Source organism: Hyaena hyaena, unplaced genomic scaffold (genome assembly GCF_003009895.1).
Source record: "Hyaena hyaena isolate Hyena2069 unplaced genomic scaffold, ASM300989v1 scaffold_184, whole genome shotgun sequence".
Classification (NCBI taxonomy): Eukaryota; Metazoa; Chordata; class Mammalia; order Carnivora; family Hyaenidae; genus Hyaena; species Hyaena hyaena.
In genome coordinates, this window is record NW_024080817.1 from 2,670,431 (window position 1) to 2,691,037 (window position 20,607).

Consider the following 20,607-nt stretch of genomic DNA (forward strand, 5'->3'; position numbering starts at 1 on the left):
TCCATACCCAGTTTCCCGTATTAGTAAGATCATGCATGAGAACTGTATATTTACTGCTAGAGAGGAACCAATACCAATACATTATTTTATTATTATTATTAAAGTTTATTTATTATATATATATATATAGAGAGAGAGAGAGAGAGAGAGAGAATCCCAAGCAGGCTCTGAGCTGTCAGTGCAGAGCCCATGCAGGGCTGGAACTCATGAACTGTGAGATCATGACCTGAGCCAAATCAAGAGTCAGATGCTTACCTGACTGATCCACGCCTAATACACTACTATTAACAAAAGTCCATGCTTTATAATAATCTCCTTACTTTTTACCTAGTGTCCCCTTTCTATTCCAGTATCTAGAATGCCATATTGCATTTTTGTTATGTCTCTTGGCTATGACAGTTTCTCAGACTCTCCTTAGTTTTTATGACCTTGACAGTTTTGAGGAGTTAGTAGGGTATTTTGTAGAATGTATTTCAACTGGTATTTGTCTGATGTTTTTCTCATGCTTAGACAGGGATTATGGTTTTTTTTGGGGGGGGGGAAGGGGGGGAGGATGACAGAGGTCAGATGGCATTCTCATATCATATCAAAGGTATATACTATCCACATATTTATGACTATTGATGTTGACCTTGACCACCTGGCTAAGGGAGTATTAGTTTTCTACACTGTATAGTCACTCCCTTTCTATACTGTATTCTTTGGAAAAGAGTCATTATGCATAACGCACTGTTAGGAGTGTGGGCAGGAGGTGGTTAGCTCCCCCTCCTTGAGGATCAAGTATGTACAGAAGTTATTCGGAATTCTTCTTCATGGGAGATTTGTCTGTTCTTCCCCATTTATTTATTTGTTAAATCACTTATTGATATCAGCATAGATTCGTGGATATTTATTTTATACTTTTGAGTTATAATCTCATATTCCCAGACGATATTGATACAGTTGCTTCAGACCATACTTTGAGAGCCATGATGGCTTAAGGGTATAGACCTTTTATTATCTAATTAATCCTGGGATGGCCCCTTAACATCTCAGAGTGATCATTTTCCTCAAAATGCCTATTTCATGGGCCCTGAGAAGCTGAGCATTTTGTCGAGAAGGTAAAAGTCTCAGAAGGGAAGCACTGAAAGATCCTAGGACAAAACAAAGATAAAGGGCTTCAGCAGGTGAGCGCTGCTAGGCTTACTGGGAGATGCCACTAAACACAGGTTTCGCCCGTTGTAATGGGCTATGAGACCATGATTCTGTGTTGTCGCTCAAACCCCGGGGGTCTCTGTGCCCAGTCTATGCGAAGAAACAGTGTAATGGACACAGTTCTGGACTGTACCGTGACCACAGACTTGTGGAATGAGACTTGCCGAGGCAGTAGGATTCAAGTACTTTGTTATCAAACAATGTATATGTGCTTTGTGCAAAGGGCTTATTCCGGTATTAATGTCCTTTTAGTGAGAGGAGAATCTTGGTGCAGGAAGGGCTGTAAACCCAAGATTGGAAGAGGGACGTCTAAGCCTTGTGAGCCTCTCTCTCCATGTGAATGGGCAGTGGGGGGAAGACTGTGGCCTGTTTACCTGGATGACCCCTAAGATCCTGTCAAGCCCTCACTCCCTGTGGTCATGTGGCTCCTTGTCCTGGCATGCTCACAATACCCCTGACTTTGACATAATGTTAAAGCCCCAGGCTGCTCTAGACGACAGCTATTCCAGAGGTGGTTGGTCTGTTTCCTGAGAGAATTTTCCCTTTTTTTTTTTTTAATATTTTTAAAATTTATTTCTAGGAGAGAGAGAGACAGCGTGAGCAGGGGAGGGTCAGAGAGAGAGGGAGATACAGATTCTGAAATAGGCTCCAGGCTCCGAGCTGGCAGTCAGCACAGAGCCCGACGCGGGGCTCGAACCCACGAACCGCGAGATCATGACCTAAGCGAAAGTAGGACGCTCAACCGACTAAGCCACCCAGGCGCCCCCTGAGAGAATCTTCCTGACTCTGCTGGTGCTGGGACCAACCAACAAAGTCAGATGTTCTTTGCGAGCCCTGCATGCCTGACTCTCCTGTCCACCTTGCAGAACTAGGCTGCCTTTTCTGACCTTGATCTAGTTCTAGATGTGCTGCAGGGCAGGGAGCTGTGCTGGAGAGGGGCCGTGCTACGGGGGCCTGGTGCTCTGTTAACTGAATAGACCATGTCTTCATTTCACCCTTGCTGGACTTGACTTAGGGAGTAGTTAATGAAAACACCGATCCCCTGTCCCCCTCAGTTTTGTGTTTTTAAACAACAGCACCAACAAACAACCATTTATACATACAAATGTTGCTGAAGGATGCATGCGGCTTTATGAGAGGGTATAAACCTCTTTATACAAAGGTATAAACTGAACCTCTTAGAGTGCCTTTTGTTGCCTTATTTTAAAAATCTGTAATTTGACAAATGAATTATTAAGGCATTTTATTCCACTGGGCATCAGTGTGTCCTTGAAAAGAAAGAGGAGATATGTTGATTTCCTTGGCTTAGCAAATTTCACCCCAATTAGTCTCAATGATCAGTTACGGAATCCATTTGTTCTATTTGTTGAAGGCAGTGGGGAAGGGTGTGTGAGAAGCTTGAATTCCTTGAAGGAATATAAATTTGACCATTGTGCAGAAAAGCAGATCTCATGGAATGTAAGAGAGAATTCACTGTGCCTTCAAATTTGTTCTGTGGGGCCAGTTGTTTCCCTGGATGAAATGCAAAGCAAATCTTGAGACTTTCTGGTCACTTCCCAGTAATAAAGGATCTCCCGTCACTAATGAATACAACCAGTCCAATGTAAATATCAAAACGTGTGAGTATCATTTGCTGTCACATCTCTTCCCCTTTCCCAGTTCAGACCTCAAACAAGCTTGCTGCATGTAGCAAGTTCATGGTGACTGAGAGGGCAGTTGGCCTCTTTTTCCTTCCCTCACCTTTATTTCTCTTTGTGCATCTTGCCAGCTGAATGTTTGGTCCCTGCCGGGTTGGAAAGGGGTGTGCCCAGAGCAGAGGAAAGGGGGGTAAAATGCCGTGGTGAGCTGGTGTCAGGCTTTCTAGGTCAGGCAGGTGGTAGGAGCTCCTTCACAGGTGCTTTTGATAGCCACCCCAGCCCCTGGGATCTTTCACTTGTGGATCCTTCTACGGTAATAGCACAACTTCTGGCTGGTAATGGATGGTTCCCCCTTAGCCTCAGGAGTCAACAAAGCACTTCCTGTTGAGATCACCTGTCCCCTTTCAGGCCATCCTCTTAGGCTGAATCCAAACTGAACCTACATTAGTTCTCTCTGGCAGTTGCCATCAGCTCCATCCTTCGCTTCCACAAACTTTGTGAGCCTAGTTCCGTCCTAACTGAACCAGCTTTCCTTGCTTGTCTGCAGAGTAGTGGGCCGGGTTCTCCTGTCCTTCAGATTTCCAAGTGGATCAGACCTGCGAGGCCCCTGTGTCTGCCAGTTCCCAGCAGACATGTATCCAGTCTCCATAGGAGTTGTGTTGTCGTCCCTTTTCCAGGACTTGAATGAGTGTGGACATTTCCTACGTCTTCCGTCTGAGGTGGAGGGGGACACACAGCAAACAACTTTCTCTGAAAATCCTCTAATTTCACAACGCCTCATCCTTTTTTACCCTTGATGTGTGAGAGGAAAGAGTGAAGTCTGCCATGCTACCTTTTCCTTTTTCTCCCCCCAAAACTGCATGGCGGCCTTAGATTTCACTTTGGATTGTGCCATATAATGTTTAGGGATCTTAGCCCAACATTGTGACAAAATAACTCCTTTGTAACATGCTGTTTATGTATATGTACATATACATACTTGATCAAAAAAACATGGTTCAGCATTTTTAACCTGATGATCATGAAATCACTTAATTCAGTTAATAAGGAGACGAAAATAATGAAGCCAATCTTTCTACCACCAGGAGTCTCCATCATGTCATCTGGAACTGATTCCTGAACTTAGTCTCCGCCTTCAAGGAGTTTATAATATTATTTAGAAAATTAGCCTTATGATTGAAATGTCTGGACCTTCAAAGACTATATAAAGCTGGATGTCATGATATTTCCCCGAAATACCTATATAAGCAGTAAATGCTCTTAATTGATAATGACGTGTCCGTGGTGATTGAGTAGAACCGTCGCATCTGGTCGTGAATAGAGAGAGCACCTCCGAGCTAGCTGGCCTGTTGCTATGTATGCGGCATTAGGGGCCCTCAGATCCATTCTATTCTTTCCTCTTGACTTTGTCAGCTATGTAGTGAATCGGTGGTCCCTGGGCCACGTTGCTCCTGCGGGTCATTAGGAGGAGAAGCCCATGCTGTGGACTGAGCTGGGACTCAAGAATTTCAGGGGTGACAAGCTTACCTTGGTATGGCTGAGACACTTGGAGACATGTGGCTTTCAGGGCCTCTGTTGATCAGAACATGTATTCTCAGCCTATACTTCTTTTTTTTTTTTCTAAATATTTTTATTTATTTCTAGGAGAGAGAGAGAGAGACAGCGTGAGCAGGGGAGGGTCAGAGAGAGAGGGAGATACAGAATCTGAAATAGGCTCCAGGCTCTGAGCTGGCAGTCAGCACAGAGGCCGACGCAGGGCTCGAACCCACGAACCGCGAGATCATGACCTAAGCGAAAGTTGGACGCTTAACCGACTAAGCCACCCAGGCGCCCCTCTCGGCCTATACTTCTTAAGGAATGGAAGTTGTTCCATATTCGGATTGTAATAAATCTGGTAAATGCTATATGATTCAAACGACAGGCAAAATGTCAAAGAAACCTTTAATCTACATGGAGCTAAAAACAAAATGTGAGTAATGTCATTCATTCATTCATTCATTCATTCTCTTTCCCTATATTTACTGAGTATAAATATGTGCCGGGCAATGTGCTAGGGACCCAGCAGGATCTCAAAATCTAGTAAGAAACACAACCCTAAAACGATATGTGTGGTTCAAAGTGACAAATCCTGTAACAATAGGTTGCCCACCTAATCCCCATGGAGGATTAAATCTAAATTGGTTAAATTGTTCCCTTTAAATCTATGTACTTGTAATGTGAAAACACATTTTAAAAAAATCTTAGGGGAAGAGGATGCTATCTTTAATGATAGGCTATTTACTTTTCTCTTAATGAATTTCTAAAAATTTGGAATAAAGTATATTTAACCATGGAAAGGAGTCTGTGTATAAAACTTATTTGATGCCTATGCTATGGATCAGAAAACTTAAAAATATATTGGAAGGAAAACAACTATTTGGCTTCTTTTGCAAAAAATGAAAAATCAGTCATAAGTATAAAACCTCTTTTTTCCATGAAAAATACATTGAAGGATATATACATTTTCTATATCTTATTGGAACCCACAATCTCCAAATCCAATGGTTGTATTTATTAATACGATATAAATGGAAAGACTAAAAGATATGGTTAAGGAAAATTCGGTGATTTGTGGTTTCAACTTTACCAATAATTTTGTACCTAGCAGGATTCTAAATTAGACTGTAGACACATTTGTCATTTGGGTTCCAAGCCTTTTATTTATTTATTTTTAATTAAAAACTGTTTTTTAAAAAATGTTTATTGGGGCACCTGGGTGGTTCAGTCAGTTAAGCGTCCGACTTTGGTTCAGGTCATGATCTCACAGTTCGTGGGTTCGAGCCCTGCATCCGGTTCTGTGCTGACAGCTCAGAGCCTGGAACCTGTTTCAGATTCTGTGTCTCCCTCTCTCTCAGCCCCTCCCCCACTTGTTGCTCTGTCTCTCTGTCTCAAAAATAAATAAATAAATAAAACAAAAAAATTTACAAAAAAATGTTTATTTTTGAGAGAGAGAGACAAAGCATGAGCGGGGTAGGGGCAGAAAGAGAGGGTGACACAGAATCTGAAGCAGGTTCCAGACTCTGAGCTGTCAGCACAAAGCCTGATGCGGGGCTTGAACTCATGAGCTATGAGATCATGACCTGAACCAAAGTCAGATGCTTAAACAATTGAGTCACCCAGGCAGCCCAAGTTCCAAGAATTTTAGTTGTATATCAAAGCATCTTAACACCTGATATTGATAGTCTACCTCAAAATATTTCTTTTCATTTTTATGGAAGCTGCAGTCTGTTTCCTGAGATGATAGCCACAATTTTGTCAATAACCTACCATTTATTTACCGAGGTTTAAAATCTGCTGACGATGTTTAGTTGCGCTGTACAATGCCTCAGTGGGAGTGACAGAGGCTAGTTTGCAGTGGGTCTGAAAACATTGTAAAATAGTAAAAGCTGGCATTTCAACAATTCATTCCAAAAACATACCGGATTCATAAGTGAGTTTCTGTTTTTCAAGTTTACATAGCTTGCTTTGGTGTTAATGTCCTACTCCGCACCTAAGGTGCCACTATGCATGGTTATTTTTTATCCTCACAGACACAGTCCTGATTTGTACTGAATTTCAATGATGTTGTGTTAAGCATACTGTCACTTTGGAATGGTAGGAAGCAAGCCTTCAACAGCAGCTCTTTATTTCGTCTAAAACCTTTGGGCCACACAACTCTCACCTCTGTCACACCTTCTGTTACCTTTAAGGCATTATTGGCTTGTGCTTCTGGGGCCCCAGTAATTGTTGACTACTGGAAAAATAATGGTGAAAATTAAGTAGACATGCATTTCCTGTATCATTGAATTTAATCTTGGCAACAACCTTTTGAGGTAGGAATTGTCCCAACTCTGTAGATCGCAAAGACTTTAATTTGTTCAAATTCACCCAACCTTTAGGTGGTGGAGCTAGTATTTGTACTAAAACATGTGAAAGGATGACCATCCTCACTGATTGTAAAGTACAAGTTAAAACTACATTAAGATACTAGGTTGAGAAAGATCAAAAAGTTCAAAGATCTACCACATTTGTGAAGGTGTGGGGTTCAAACTGTACAGCCGCTGTAGAGGGTGTTTTGGCAACATCTGCTAACATGATATTGCACCTATTTACATCCATGAGGATTGACTAACTGTGGCATTGTCGATAATGGCAAAAGACTGGGGATAAACTTAATGGCCATTCATAGGGAACTGGTAAAATAAATTATGTTTCTTCCACACAATGGAATACTATGCATTCATAAAAAAAGAGGAAGATGTGTCTGTAACAGAATAGAAAGCCATCCAAGAAATATTATTAAAGAAAACAAAACACATGACAGAAAACAGGCTACAGGTTACTGTTCAGGCTTTTTTTTTTTTTAAAGACCGTGGAAGTGTGTGTGTGTGTGTGTGTGTGTGTGTGTGTGTGTGTGTGTAAATATGTGTTTTCTTCTATATGCATGAACCATCTCTGGAAGGAAAAACTTTTATTTTTTATTTATTTATTTTGAGGGGGAGCATGTGTGCAAGCAGGGAGGGGGCAGAGGGAGAGAGAGAAAGGGAGAGAGAGAGGGAGAGAGAGAATGAGAGACCCCAGGAGGCTCCATGCTGTCAGCACAGAGCCCAGTGCAGGGCTCAATCCCAGGAGCTGTGAGATCATGACCTGAGCCAAAATCAGGAGTTGGACACTTAACTGACTGAGCCACCCAGGTACCCCTGGAAGGAAACTTTTAAAAACTGTTAACATCCTTTGCCTCCAAAGGCGAAATTGGTGAGTGACAGGCAGAGGTGAGAGGAAATCTCAAGATGTCTAAAAATAGCTTTGACAGTTTAAAACAGAAACTGCATTATATATTTAAAATTTTATTTTATTAAAAAATGTTTTAACGTTTATTAATTTGGAAGAGAGAGACAGAGTGCGAGCAGAAGAGTGGCGGAGAGAGAGGGAGACACAGAATCCAAAGCAGGCTCCAGGCTCTGAGCTCTCAGCACAGAGCTTGACGCGGGCTCAAACTCACAGACCGCAGGATCATAACCTAAGCCAAAGTTGGATGCTCAACTGACTGAGCCACCCAGGAGCCCCTATACACTTAAAGTTTTAAAGTGATGTAATATCTGTAAAGCATATGATAGATGCTTAATTAACAGCCATCCTGATTTACCTTCGGCCTCTGACAAAGTTTAGAGGTATCAGTAAAGAAATCAACTCTAGAGAAAGGAGAAAGGATGTTTTGGTTGTTGTCATACCTATATGAAAGAAGAGTCTCCAATTTGGGGATCATGCTCAGACTGCACTAGCTCAGAGTGAACAGAAATAATCCTCACCACCAAACCAGTTTACAGCGAGGTAGAGACAATCTGGTTTCCTTTGCCAACGTCTTTCCTCCCCACACACAGACCGGGGTGGTAGATGATGAAACTCAATCACAGCTGCGGGGAATGAGGCCCCCAGGTGGTACAGGCTGGGACTCAGAAGGTTCTGGCTCAGACTTTCTATGGAAATTCCTTTAAACCATGTGAAAAGTATGAAACTGAGGTTGCATGTGCTCCTGGCCACTCAGCAAATGCTAGATTACCCAGAACAATAAGCAGGCCTGGCAGGCAGAGATGCAAAAGGATGTAAAGGATATAGTAAGGGGTGGTCTGGGGTCCATTTATTTGCATGAATGCAGCATTTATTTTCAAGAAGAAGTATATCTAGACTCACGGGCAAAACTCTATTTAGTTCAGTTGCTCTGATGCCCGCTCTGAAAAAGCTAAGTTATCCCGTCACAAAGAGTCCGAGAGCACATTTTTCATGAAAAAAAGCCCATGGGAGTAGGACTGTCGGACTTAAACTTGAGACATTTGACAATCATCTAGAACATAACTTTATTGGTTTAATGTTCCTCTGTCTCTAGCGTCACAAAGGAGCAAGGGAGTAAGAAAATTTTATGTATTTGGAATGTTTCACCTTCAGTTTTCCTTTGGGAAAATGGTCAGTGTCTCTGATTGGACTGTTGCTTTGGCCCCCAGGCACTGACTGTGCTGATTCTTATGCAAGAAGAAAGATTGTCCCCATGAGGAGAAAGGGCATGTCTTTCTCATGGCACCCCAAGGGTTAACCAAGGGGTGGTTTGAGAGAGGTCATTTCCATTTCCAATTTTCAAACCTCTGGAAAAAGACAAGCAGAGGACACCATTTCTAAATACCTCCTCCCGGACCCTAGGCTCTGCTCTGCCTTTCATGACCCTGCACTTCCACATGGAGAGATTTCCTTAGTTTAATACAGTTTCCTTTTTTAAAAATTCAAATACCTGCATGTCACATAAGAATGGAAATGAGTACAATCAGATGTGTTTCTATAAACTGAAATTAAGACCTTGAGCAACTTGGAGTTTGGATAGGATAGGGAGTTGGGAGGGTGAGGGAAGTGTTCCGTTTGAACTTAGGGCACCCATTGACATTTATGCCTGGGCCTGGGGCCATTGTGTTGAAGAAGGAATATCAGTGACTTGGGCCATTGAAAAGGAAGGCAAGGGAGTTGAGAACACACACGTAAGAAAGAACATGTTGGCTGGGTGGACATTTTTTACGCTAGAATTCTGGATCTCAGTGGGGTGACCTACATAGATTAGTGCTGGCTTGCAAAGACTTCAAAGAAGACAGAAGCTTACCAGCAGGTAAGGAAGAGGTAGACATGTAGTAAGGACAGAAAATTGAAGGGAAGGGCAGGGTAGAGTAAAGGGGAGAAATTACAATTTGTACAGTTAGCCACTTATTAGCATTTGGCAGAAAAGTTTGTGGAATTATTCCTTCTTTGTATTTGTAGCACAAAAAGTTGTTGGCAAATGTTACTGAGTGATGATGTCTTTACTTGAGAACTGGCCAAAAGTTTGCCACTAAATTCTTCTAAGTCTTTGAGTGTTTATAATGTTAGTCCCAATAATCTTTCCAGTTCTTTTAAGAGGCTATGGTTTTTAGGAAGGCTAGCATGTTTTGATCATTAAGTGGTTTTCTTGATGAGTAATAGGAAGGGTCTTTCCTTTAAGTCGTTCAAGTTGGGTCCTCTTGATGGTTGAAATTTATCAAATAAAGTAAAGAAATTGGGGCACCTGCATGGCTCAGTCAGTTAAGTGTCTGATTTGGCTCAGGTCATGATCTCACAGTTTGTGAGTTTGAGCCCCGCATCCTGCTATGTGCCGACAGCTCAGAGCCTGGAGCCTGCTTCAGATTCTGTGTCTTCCTCTCTTCCCCTCCCCAACTCTCTCTCTCTCTCAAAAATAAATAAATGTTAAAAAAATTTAAAGTAAAGCAATTAATGTTTTTTTTTTTGGTTACAGGTATAATTGTTTGCTAGTTTGTACAATTTAGCCGATCTAAGAAGAATTTAAAGGGTTTTTTTGTTTGCTTGTTTGGTTTTTTGTTTGTTTGTTTTTAACTAGAAAGTTTGATTCAAATGCTATGGTCATACAAGTCAGACCTAAATGGACTCTATTCTGTGGAGTAATGAATTGGGGTAGCATAACTCATTTCTTCATGTTTTCTCAGGCAGGTTATTTATCTGTCCACAAGTTGTGTCAATGTTTTTAACTTACGTTCTCAAATCCTATTTCTTTACCAGTGATTTGAGAATGTGGAAGCTGTCTTGTATTTTCCAAACCATTGGGGACTTCTAAGACTCTAAGAATAGCTCACCGAGCCACCAAGTTTATATCTTTAATTTGATTTATGCTAATCATGGCCCACACTAAGAGAAAAAAGAACACAGTAGCCACTCAGAGATGCTGGGGTAGGTTAGAAACCCTAAATTTGAAGGCCCAGTTTCCAGTCCACGTCCCCTAGCCATATAATCTTCTGCAGATTTCCTATGTCTTTCTGGGTCTCGGTTTTCTTATAAATACAATGAAGAGATTGGGCTCAATAACTCATTAAGGGACAATCAGTTCTAATAGCCTGTTATGTGTTAAGAAATCTGATTTGTTGAGGCGCCTGGGTGGTTCATGCAGTTAAGCATCTGACTTCAGCTCAGGTCATGATCTCACGGTTCATGGGTTCGAGCCCTGGGTCAGGCTCTGGGCTGACAGCTCTGAACCTGGAGCCTGCTTCAGATTCTGTGTCTCCCTCTCTGTCTCAGCCCCTCCCCTGCTTGTGCTCGCTCGCTCTCTCAAAAAAAAAAAAAAATTAAAAGAAATCTGACTTGTTTGGAAAATATGAATCTGTATCCCAAGTTTCCCCTAAGCTCTGGTTCTAAACTCTAGCCATTATATTCATTCCTTTTGTGTTAGTTATTGAAAAAGTTAGTTAACAATGCAAATGTGATATCTTGGAGGGGTTTAAACATTCATTTTTTAAACAATATTTATTAGAGGCCAATTACACATGAGGCATTGTGCTAGGCAATGGACTTATGGCTTGGAAAAAGATAGCCTCTGTATGCCTTAGTTTTGAATTTATAGGTCAGTGGGAGGATATGGCGAAATACACAGGAAGCTCCAACAGCATAAGCACTATAACTAGGATGTTTAGGGAGCCATGGAGATGTATAAGAGGAGCACCCATTAGGAAATCAAGGAAGGCTTTCTCTTGGGGGCTGAGATGTCTCAAGGGAGACTTGGAGGATGGGTAGGAGTAAGTCTGATGAAAAGGTGGGAAGAAGAATCCAGGTAGAGTAAATCACATATGTTGCTATTTGGACTTACACAGAACCCAGAGGGTTAAAGGAACTTGAAAGGAATTCAATATGGCAGAAGCACCATATCTGTAGGAGAGTGGATGGGGATTCTAGAGAAATGAGAACAATTCAAGTTCTCTTACTGTTGAGGAAGATGACTCTACCTGTGGTGTGAAGAATGGGCAGTGAAAGGAAAAGCCTGGAGGCACAACTTGGGAGAGAAGAGAGTGGCCTGAGCATCATAAAGTGATGAGAACAGACAGTAGACTTAGAGCAGTGAGGGAGACAGAAACAAGAAAGATTTGTGATGGGTCCAATCTAGGGAGTGAGAAAGAGGAGCGGGACTGGAGCCTGGATTGTTTTGCTTACACAGTTACGTGAACTGCAGGGCCATTTGATGAGCTAGGAGACAGAAGGTAGAGTCGTCTGGGGGAAAACGATAAGTTAATTTTGGAAAAGTTGAGCTTCAAATGGCCAGTCTATAGTAGGTGCTCAATACATATGTATTGAATAAAAGAAAATGCAAATAAAAATGTCCAATAGGCTCTCCTACTGGTTGGCTCTCCTAGCCGGCAAAAGATTTGGGGTGGAGATTTCCATTTTTAAGTTTTCAAAGTACAGATGAAACTTAAGACCCTAAGAGTGATTGAGATCATCCGGGGAAGAAGTACAGAGGAGACAGGAGGGCCTAGGAGCTGAACCTGGAGGAATATCAATCCCTGAGGGCAGACAGAGGCAGAGATGTTCTTAGAAGTGGCAGAGTAGGAGGGGTCATTAAATAGAAGTAAACGCTAACCCCATAGAGGTAAGTACTATGAGGGCTTTGTTTATATTTGGGTGACTGCTGGGGAGCAAATTGTCTCTCCAAAATCCATATCTTGAAGCCCTAACCTCCAAGGTTAACTGTGTCTGGAAATAGGATCTTTAGGTGGTAATTAAGGCTAAATGAGGTTATAAAGGTAGAGTCCTAATCCAATAGGACTATGGCCTTATAGGAAGAAGAGGGCCCTTTCTCTATGTGAGGACACAGGGAGACGGCAGCCTTCTGAAAGCCAGGCAGTGAGGCCTCACCAGAATCTGACCTTGCTGGCACTCTCATCTCAGACTTACAGCCCCCAGAACTGTAAGAAAATAAGTGTCTGTTTTTAAGGCACGTAGCCTATGGTATTTTGTAATGGCAGCCTGAGCTAACTAGGTAGTGTCCAACATTTAGGAATGGTCCTGATAAATAGTAAGTGGTCAACATTTTGTAAAATTGAGATGTATTGACATAGCATTGTATTATCAGTATATTTTTTTGAGTCAACTGAATGAGTGAGTCATTCCCTGGCATGCTCATAAATACATCACTTCCTTGAGACAGTGTGATTGTAAGTGAAGAAGTCAGGAGAAGGGAGGAACACTGGCCAGCCTAGACGTCCTGGGTGCTTAGAGGAGTGGGAAGCAGCCACTTGTCCACTGAGTGTGGTGACAAAATGGGAAGAAAGCCCCGAAAAGGCTCAAAATGCACAAATATCCTTTTTTCCCATTTGTTGGAAACTTGGTTGATTACTAGGAGTGTGTGTGTGTGTGTGTGTGTGTGCGCGTGCGCACGCACGCACATGTGCACCTTTGTGTGCATGTCCTCAACATTAGTTGAGACTATCTAAATCAATGTGACTTTAGGTACAATCCAGATATTGCTCTGTACGGAGAATACCCCAAGCTGGCAATGAGATTCCTCAAGTACATAACAGATAAAGAGAGGAAAAGGGACACAGTGTAATAACTATTGGAATAATTGGAATTCTTTTATCACTCATGGCACTTACGGTGAAGGTACTTTCTAATGTGTCTTCTGACGTATGTGATATGTCAGTTATCTAAAAAATATTCTAGAATGTTTTAAAATTTTTTTTCAAGAAAATGTAAGGTGAAAGTTACTAAATTCTATTTAAGCTGGCGAATTAAATCTGAATCACTCACTGATTTATAATGAAGAGTAGCTATTCTGCCTGACAACCAAATATCCAAACTATGTCTATCAGCTTTTGAGTAGGAAGCCAGGAAATGGCATCTAAAGTCCCAGAGTTTGTGAGATTAAGAATCTTGGGTTGGATTCTGGGCTTGTAAGTCATTTATTTTTATTTATTTATTTTTACAAAAAGGTTTTTGGAGTGGCACAGGGAGAAAAGGCTGTTTAAGAACATAATAAAGAATACTGATTCCAGGGGTGCTTGGGTGAGGTGTCTCAGTCGTTTAAGCATCTGACTTCGTCTCAGGTCATGATCTCACAGTTCATGAGTTTGAGCCCTGCTTTGGCTCTGTGCTGACAGCTCAGAGCCTGGAGCTTGCTTCAGATTCTGTGTCTCCCTCTCTGTGTGCCCCTCTCCCGCTCACACTCTATCTTTCTCTCTCTAAAAAAGAAATAAACATTAAAAAAAATAAAAAAAAAAAAGAATACTGAATCCACTTGTCTTCTTAGTAACTTGAATCTTTTCAGGCTTATGTTATGTTTGATCATGTAAAGTCTGTTATACTTAAAAAGGTCCATGCATATAGTGTTAGCAAAATTCTGTGGTCTTGAAGGAGCTGAGCCCAGGAAATGGCTTCTAACTGAGAGAAACCTACCTCTGTGCGTGGTCGCCTTGGCAAAACTGCATGATCACCACCAGACTGGCCGTGTCATTGGTTGGAAATAGGATATATGTGCTCCAATTTGTAAGAGGTCATGGGCCATATTCTGGGCCAGGAGGCAACATAAATCTGGTGATAGATATTAGAACAGTGATTGCCTGCAGGAGTTAGGAGTTGACTAGGGCAGGGTATGAAGGGAACTTTCTGGTGTGATAGAAACACTCCAGAACCTCACTAGATAGTTATTACAAGGACATATCTATTTCTCTAACCTGAACACAGATGAAATGAGCATCTCGCCGCATGTGAATTTTTCCTTATAAAACACAAACCAAAGGTCAGTTGAAAAAAGTCTAGGAGCTAATTAAAAACCCTTAAAACAAGTAGGCTGAATTCTGCTTAAGAGCAAAACTAAAACAGAAATTCTTTGTTTTCCTTTAGAGGAAAATGGGTGGTGTCAAATAAGTGCACGAAGACAAGCTCCCAAACAGAGCATTTCAATCAAAATAACAGTTTAGACATAGCTAGACTCTTGTGTCTCAGAGTGAAGCAACCATTTTATTACATGTTTATTTATTTTTGAGAGAGAGAGACAGAATGCTAGCAGGGGAGGGGGAGAGCGAGGGAGACACAGAATCTGAAGCAGGCTCCTGGCTCTGAGCTGTCAGCACAGAACCCGACATGGGGTTCTAACTCACAAACCGTGAGATCATGACCTGAGCCGAAGTTGAATGTTTCACCAATTGAGCCACCCAGGCGCCCCTGGAGGTACCATTTCTAGGACTATAAGCTGTTTTGGAAATCTTCCTGCATGTATTTTCTTTCATGTTTCTGTTGTAGGAATAATGTTTTTGTAAATGTAAACTGCTTTGAATGGAGCTAGAGAAGAAGCTGTGTTGGGTCATAGTGTTATCTGGTTATGAAGTAAAATTCAGAGCTCTCGTGAGTCATGCTGCTAAGAATTGCAGGCTTTGTCTTCAAGACTATGGATTTGAATTTTGACTCTATAGCCTTGGTTGGTGTGAGGATACAAAGATAATCTTTTAGCAACAACACTTTTGAAAATGGTAGAATGTTAGTTACATGGAAAGCTAGCCTTTAGAGATGGTTATCAGATAAATATGATATTATTTTTTTTAAGTATCTGGATTAATAAATTAGCCAGTATTTGATGACCTGAAATGACCAGGCACAGTGCTAGGCACTCAGTGAATTCCCAAATAACTCTCTGGAGGCCGTTCTCAAAGAGCTTCTGAGCAGGACAGGGGGGTTAAAAATACATATAAATAATTTATTTCAAGGAAGGATGTAATAAGTGCATGAGAATACCATTGGCGTTCAATGGAGAAAACATTCCTTTTAAAAAAGGAGTAAAGGAAGACATTATGGATGTGGTGGCATTTGGGGACCTTAAAGAAGAGCGTGTTTTCCCCTGACAAGCCAGCAGTCGGGGGTCGTGGGCAGAGAGAATGTCATCGGGAAGGCTGTAAGTGCCCGGAGCATAAGGGTTTTGTTGGGCTGTAGCACAGGCTACATGTCAGAGGAGATACACTAGGCAGAAGAAAGCCCTGAACTCCTGGAGAAGCTACGATCTGGGTAAAGGTACAGGCGGGTCATGAGAAGATGGATCCCAAAGCAGTAAGAACCGAGGAAGTAAAAGGCAGCAGGATCTAAGGAGGCGGAAGGAAGAGGCAGGCAGGTCGCTAGGAGGCTCTTACAACAGGTCAGGGAATGCAGCTGAAGGAGAATGAAGGGAGCGGGGGAAAAGGGAGAGGCAGCAGATCTAGAATGTTCAGCAACGTGGAAGACAAGAGAGGGAGGGACAGCTGTCACAGGAAACTGAGAGACAGTCGTTCAACGACAGGAGGGACAGTGATGTTGTTCATAGGCCAGAGTGGAGAGGAACGTCATGTTTGTGGGAGAGAGGACGATGACTCATATTTTGAGCCAGCCAGCGATGCCCAGGAGACGCTGGAAAAGTGGGTCTGGATGGACACTCGGTGGTGGAGCTAGAGAAAGAGACGTGACCCTTCATCCCCTGCGAGTACCTGTAAGTCATGGCAGCGGGTGAGCGTGTCCGGCGTGACGGTGTGGAGAGGGAAGAGGAGAGAGCTGGGAGCTGGCCGGGCCGTGAGGTTGTTTGCCAGAAACACTGAAAGAAAATTGGCAAGGTGCGGGACCTCCCCCAGCCCTGTCCCCAAGCCTGGGAGATGGACCAGGGAGAGGAGACAGAATGCTGTAGAGAAAGCATTCAAGAAGACTGCCTTTAGAGGACGAACCCTGATTGTTGGTCTCAGAATAATCAAAGCCTATGATTATTTGCAGATTCCCCATCCTTTCTCCTTCTCTCTCTTTTTTCTTCCTTCTTTCTTTCCTCTCCGTTCTCCTCTCCTTCCTTCCCTTCTGCTTCCTTCCTTGCACGTTCTTGTTTTATTTTGGACTGGCCTACTGCACGGGTGGCCACTGTTGACCTAAGGAGGAGTTAGGACTCACCACGGTCGCCTACAAAGGGGTAACTGGCTTTTCAGTATTTGTCTTTATAGCTGATTGTAGTTGGGAGAGCATCTCTGCTCCAATGCTGCAACCCTCCGGGTCTGTTAAAGCATGAAATATATATTTGCGATATGACAGCAGTAACATTGTTGTAACTCTTTTTTTATATGACTTTTTACGTCTTTGTACTGCTCTCAAGAGCCACTCATAATATCTTGGTAACTGCATAAGGTCCCAGGGCCAGAGACCGGCCACTCCTGGCATTGTGATTAGAGTCATTTAATACCCAAGGCCATGACTAATGTCTGGCAACAAAAGCTCCGCTAGGTGTCACGTGTCCTGGGACCTTGCACGAGGGCAGAAAGGGAGCACCTTATTATTGTGTGTTATTACCATGGTTAAGAGAAAAGTTGAGGACCAGGTCGATCCATCCAGGGCACTGTTGAGAAATGAGAGACCCTCCTCTTCCCCCCGACCCTCAACACCATGATCAATATCAGGACAACCAGGAAGCCTGAAATCAGTTGAAAGTAGAGATACCCACCTTTGTCTTATCTTCAGACCCAGGCTTTTAATAATATATATATTTTTGTATGTTTACAGAAAGCAGTCAACTGAGCTATTCGTGGAAAGGTCTGTGGGTTTGGTTAACGAGGTGGAGGAGTATTACATTTCAGCTGGAAACACATCCCTAGAATGCCAAAACATTTCTTCCAAAGTCTGGTTTCCTGGTGCAATCGGAGGCATAGCAATAGTGTGTCTGTTCAGAGACTGGGGGTGGGTGGGTGGGGGGGTGCCGGGGCCAGCAAGGCATTTGATCCAAGTGTATTCCAGAAGGCTTTTATTGTTAAATTACATTCTTCAGGAAAAACCGCCCATGTCACATTTTGTAAACTTGATATCCATACACTTTTGACGGGCATTCTATTTTAGCCATAAGCCTATGATTTACAGCAAGCCTGTTTTCCCTCTTGCTTAGGGTGGCAGCAGAAAGCACGGGGTGCTTTCCAGGCTCCAAGGGTGAGGAGCGAAGGGAGGGCGTTTGCTTCTCCCCAACGACGCTGACTCTGGCGGTGCCACTCTGCTCTCGGTGAGCAGACAGCGAGCTTCTCCTCACTCCCCACTGCCATCCACCCAGCTGGGTGCAGCTCGGCTGCCTGCGTGCCTGCCGGGAGGGGCTGCAAGTGCCCTGCCTACTGGCTGCTTCCCGGCTCCTGCCGTTCCACACACAAACACATCCACACACGCTCTGCCTCGCTCACGCACGAAGCTACACGCACATGCGAGCACATTCCTCCCTTCATTCTCTGTGTCAGCCCCCGACTTCTACAAGCCCATGGAACATTTCTGGAAAGGCGCTCTTGATCCAGCAGGGTAGGGTTGTTTTGATTTCTCTCTTTGTAGCCTTAGCATTTTGAGAAAGCAACTTACCTTTCTGGCCAGTGTCTGTATCCTAGCAAGAGAGATGAGGATTCGCTGCTTTCAGTGGGTTTCTGCGTGTATCTTCTTTTCCTTCCAGGACTTGTAGGATTCTTTGTGGCATTTAGGTATAATTGGGTGGGCGCTGATTTTTAAGAGCCCCGTGAAGTGCTTTTGCATGTGTTTAAGAAAAGACATTTGAAAATTGGAAGTGTGATTTGTGGAAACGAAATCATCTGTAAAAAAAATTGCTTTGGAAAGTAATGGTTGCTGGCCATAAAGAGAAATATCTGTGATTCACCTAATGTGATTTTAACCCTTTCTTTGCCTATAATCTATGGCTGTTGATGCACAGCTCAATTTTGTCTTCATATGAATCCAACTACAATTGCATATTGTCCAAAAATGGTCTGTCTGTTCTTGTAAGAACTAGGGAAAATGTGTACTTATTAGTATTAAAGAAAAAACCCTACTCTTAGTAACAGCAACCTTGGCATTTATCTGTGCCGTGAACATTCTGTTAGGTACTCTGTCCGGTGTTTGGGATAGCAGTTAAAGCAAAGCATTGATGGTCATGTCAGAGACTTGTATCAGTCTATTAGGATGGGGCAAAGGAAGTTTATTACAAAGTATAAACTACCCAGGACTGTGGGTGCACAGTGTATTTACCATACCTTTTGTGTGTGTGTGTGTGTGTGTGTCTGTACACAGATACATATTGTTTGTGTGTATGCTTAGATTCTAATTCAGTTAAAAACTTTTTTTTCTATTTCTTTTTCATCAGAATATTTGATTCTGCATATCATAGCCAACGTGAACCGAGAAGGTCCAATTGCAGGAATAAAGAACAGAAATGTAGTACTGCAGGTCCAAATTCGTTGGTTAGACCAACAGTGTAACATAGTAGCCAGAGAGTTGGTTGATGAATTGAGGTCACATTTTGTATGAAAAGGTCACATTTCATATCCGACTTCCTGAAGTTTTGGTTGCATAACCTGTGGGAGACGCGAACACCCATGTGCGCCTAACCAAAGGTTTTTGTGAATCATCGTTCACATGAGAATTCATAAAGGGAGCAAGATCCAACACAAACATAAGCCGGGCTGGGAGCACCTCACAAGGTCGTGGTCAGAAGACCATTCTGGGACAGTTGTGCAGATGAGGAAACGGAGGTCAGGCACTGTGCTTTTGATGGCAAAGTGCAGCTCTTGCTGTAGGTACACCTTTCGATCTCCGTACCCCCCCCCCCCCCCCCCCCCCCCCCCCCCCCCCCCCCCCCCCTCCGGACTCCTCTCAGTCCCTGAAGCTGCTAAATATAGCTGTCTGTGGCTGGCTGCGCAGGCAACCGCACACCCCACTCTATCTGCCATATCTCAGTTACAGAGTGGCCCTCCCCAGGGTCATTCTGTGTACACACTACATACTTCCAGCCAACTGGGAGAGTGAATCCCACAGAAAGAGAGACAAACAGAGATAGATCGGAGGCTGGCTTGGGGGCACATAAGGCAGCACGGTACAGAAAGCCAGCCCTTGGCTTAGTCTTGAGAGTTTGTTTTAAACCTCATCTTCCGTGGGCCACCTTTAGGAGATCCCTCTGTCCCCCCCTCCCCATCCCCCCACCGTCCTCCTGCAGTGAAATTAGCCTCCTTTCCCGCAGCGACAAGTAAAGTAAAATTCAGGGAAGCTCCTCTTTGGGATCGCTCCAAGACAAGTTGCTGCCCGGAGTAATGTTTAAACCAATGTCAGTGCAAGGCAAAGGCCCCTGGCCGGCTTCCAGCACCTTTGTAATGCATATGAGCGCGGGAGACCGGTACTTAAAGTTGGAGGCTGCAGCCGGGAAGTTGGCTGAGCGCGCTCGCGCCGGGGCTGCACTTGCTCGCATCAGGCCGCCGGGCTCCACGGAGCCGGCCGGATCCCGGGGCAGGGCCAGAACTCGCTTCGCGGTGGGACATGCGCTGCGCCGCCTCTAACCGCGGGCTGTGCTCTTCTTCCAGGTGGCCGGCCGGCTGCTGAGCCCTCTGTCGCGCGGGGACACCGTGTGCGCCTTGCCCACGGCCACTGACCATGACCATGACCCTCCACACCAAAGCGTCTGGAATGGCCCTGCTGCATCAAATCCAAGGGAACGAGCTGGAGACCCTGAACCGCCCGCAACTCAAGATCCCCCTGGAGCGGCCCCTGGGCGAGGTGTACGTGGACGGCGGCAAGCCCGCCGTGTACAACTATCCCGAGGGCGCCGCGTACGACTTTAACGGCGCGCCCGCCCCCTCCGCGCCGGTCTACGGCCAGTCCGGCCTCGCCTACGGCCCCGGGTCCGAGGCGGCGGCGTTCGGCGCCAACGGCCTAGGGGGCTTCCCGCCGCTCAACAGCGTGTCTCCGAGCCCGCTGGTGCTGCTGCACCCGCCGCCGCAGCTCTCGCCCTTCCTGCACCCCCACGGCCAGCAGGTGCCCTATTACCTGGAGAACGAGCCGAGCGGCTATGCGGTGCGCGAGGCCGGTCCGCCCGCGTTCTACAGGTACCCGCGCCGCGCGCCGCGCCCCGTCGGGTGGCCCGCCGCGCGCCCGGCGGTCGGGAGGGAGCGGGGGCGCCGCG

The 20,607-nt window shown here is 44.2% G+C and overlaps 1 protein-coding gene across 1 annotated transcript in view; it reads left to right on the forward strand.

Annotated features, from left to right (window-relative positions):
* Positions 1-20,078: 20,078 nt before the first annotated feature.
* Positions 20,079-20,607, forward strand: part of LOC120237592 (estrogen receptor-like) — a gene marked incomplete at its 3' end in the record, with an annotated part of 81,452 nt that continues 80,923 nt past the window's right edge. The window contains exon 1 of the mRNA XM_039240976.1: positions 20,079-20,530. Within this exon, the coding sequence (XP_039096907.1) occupies positions 20,079-20,530 (452 nt within the window). The remainder of the gene's footprint in view (positions 20,531-20,607) is intronic.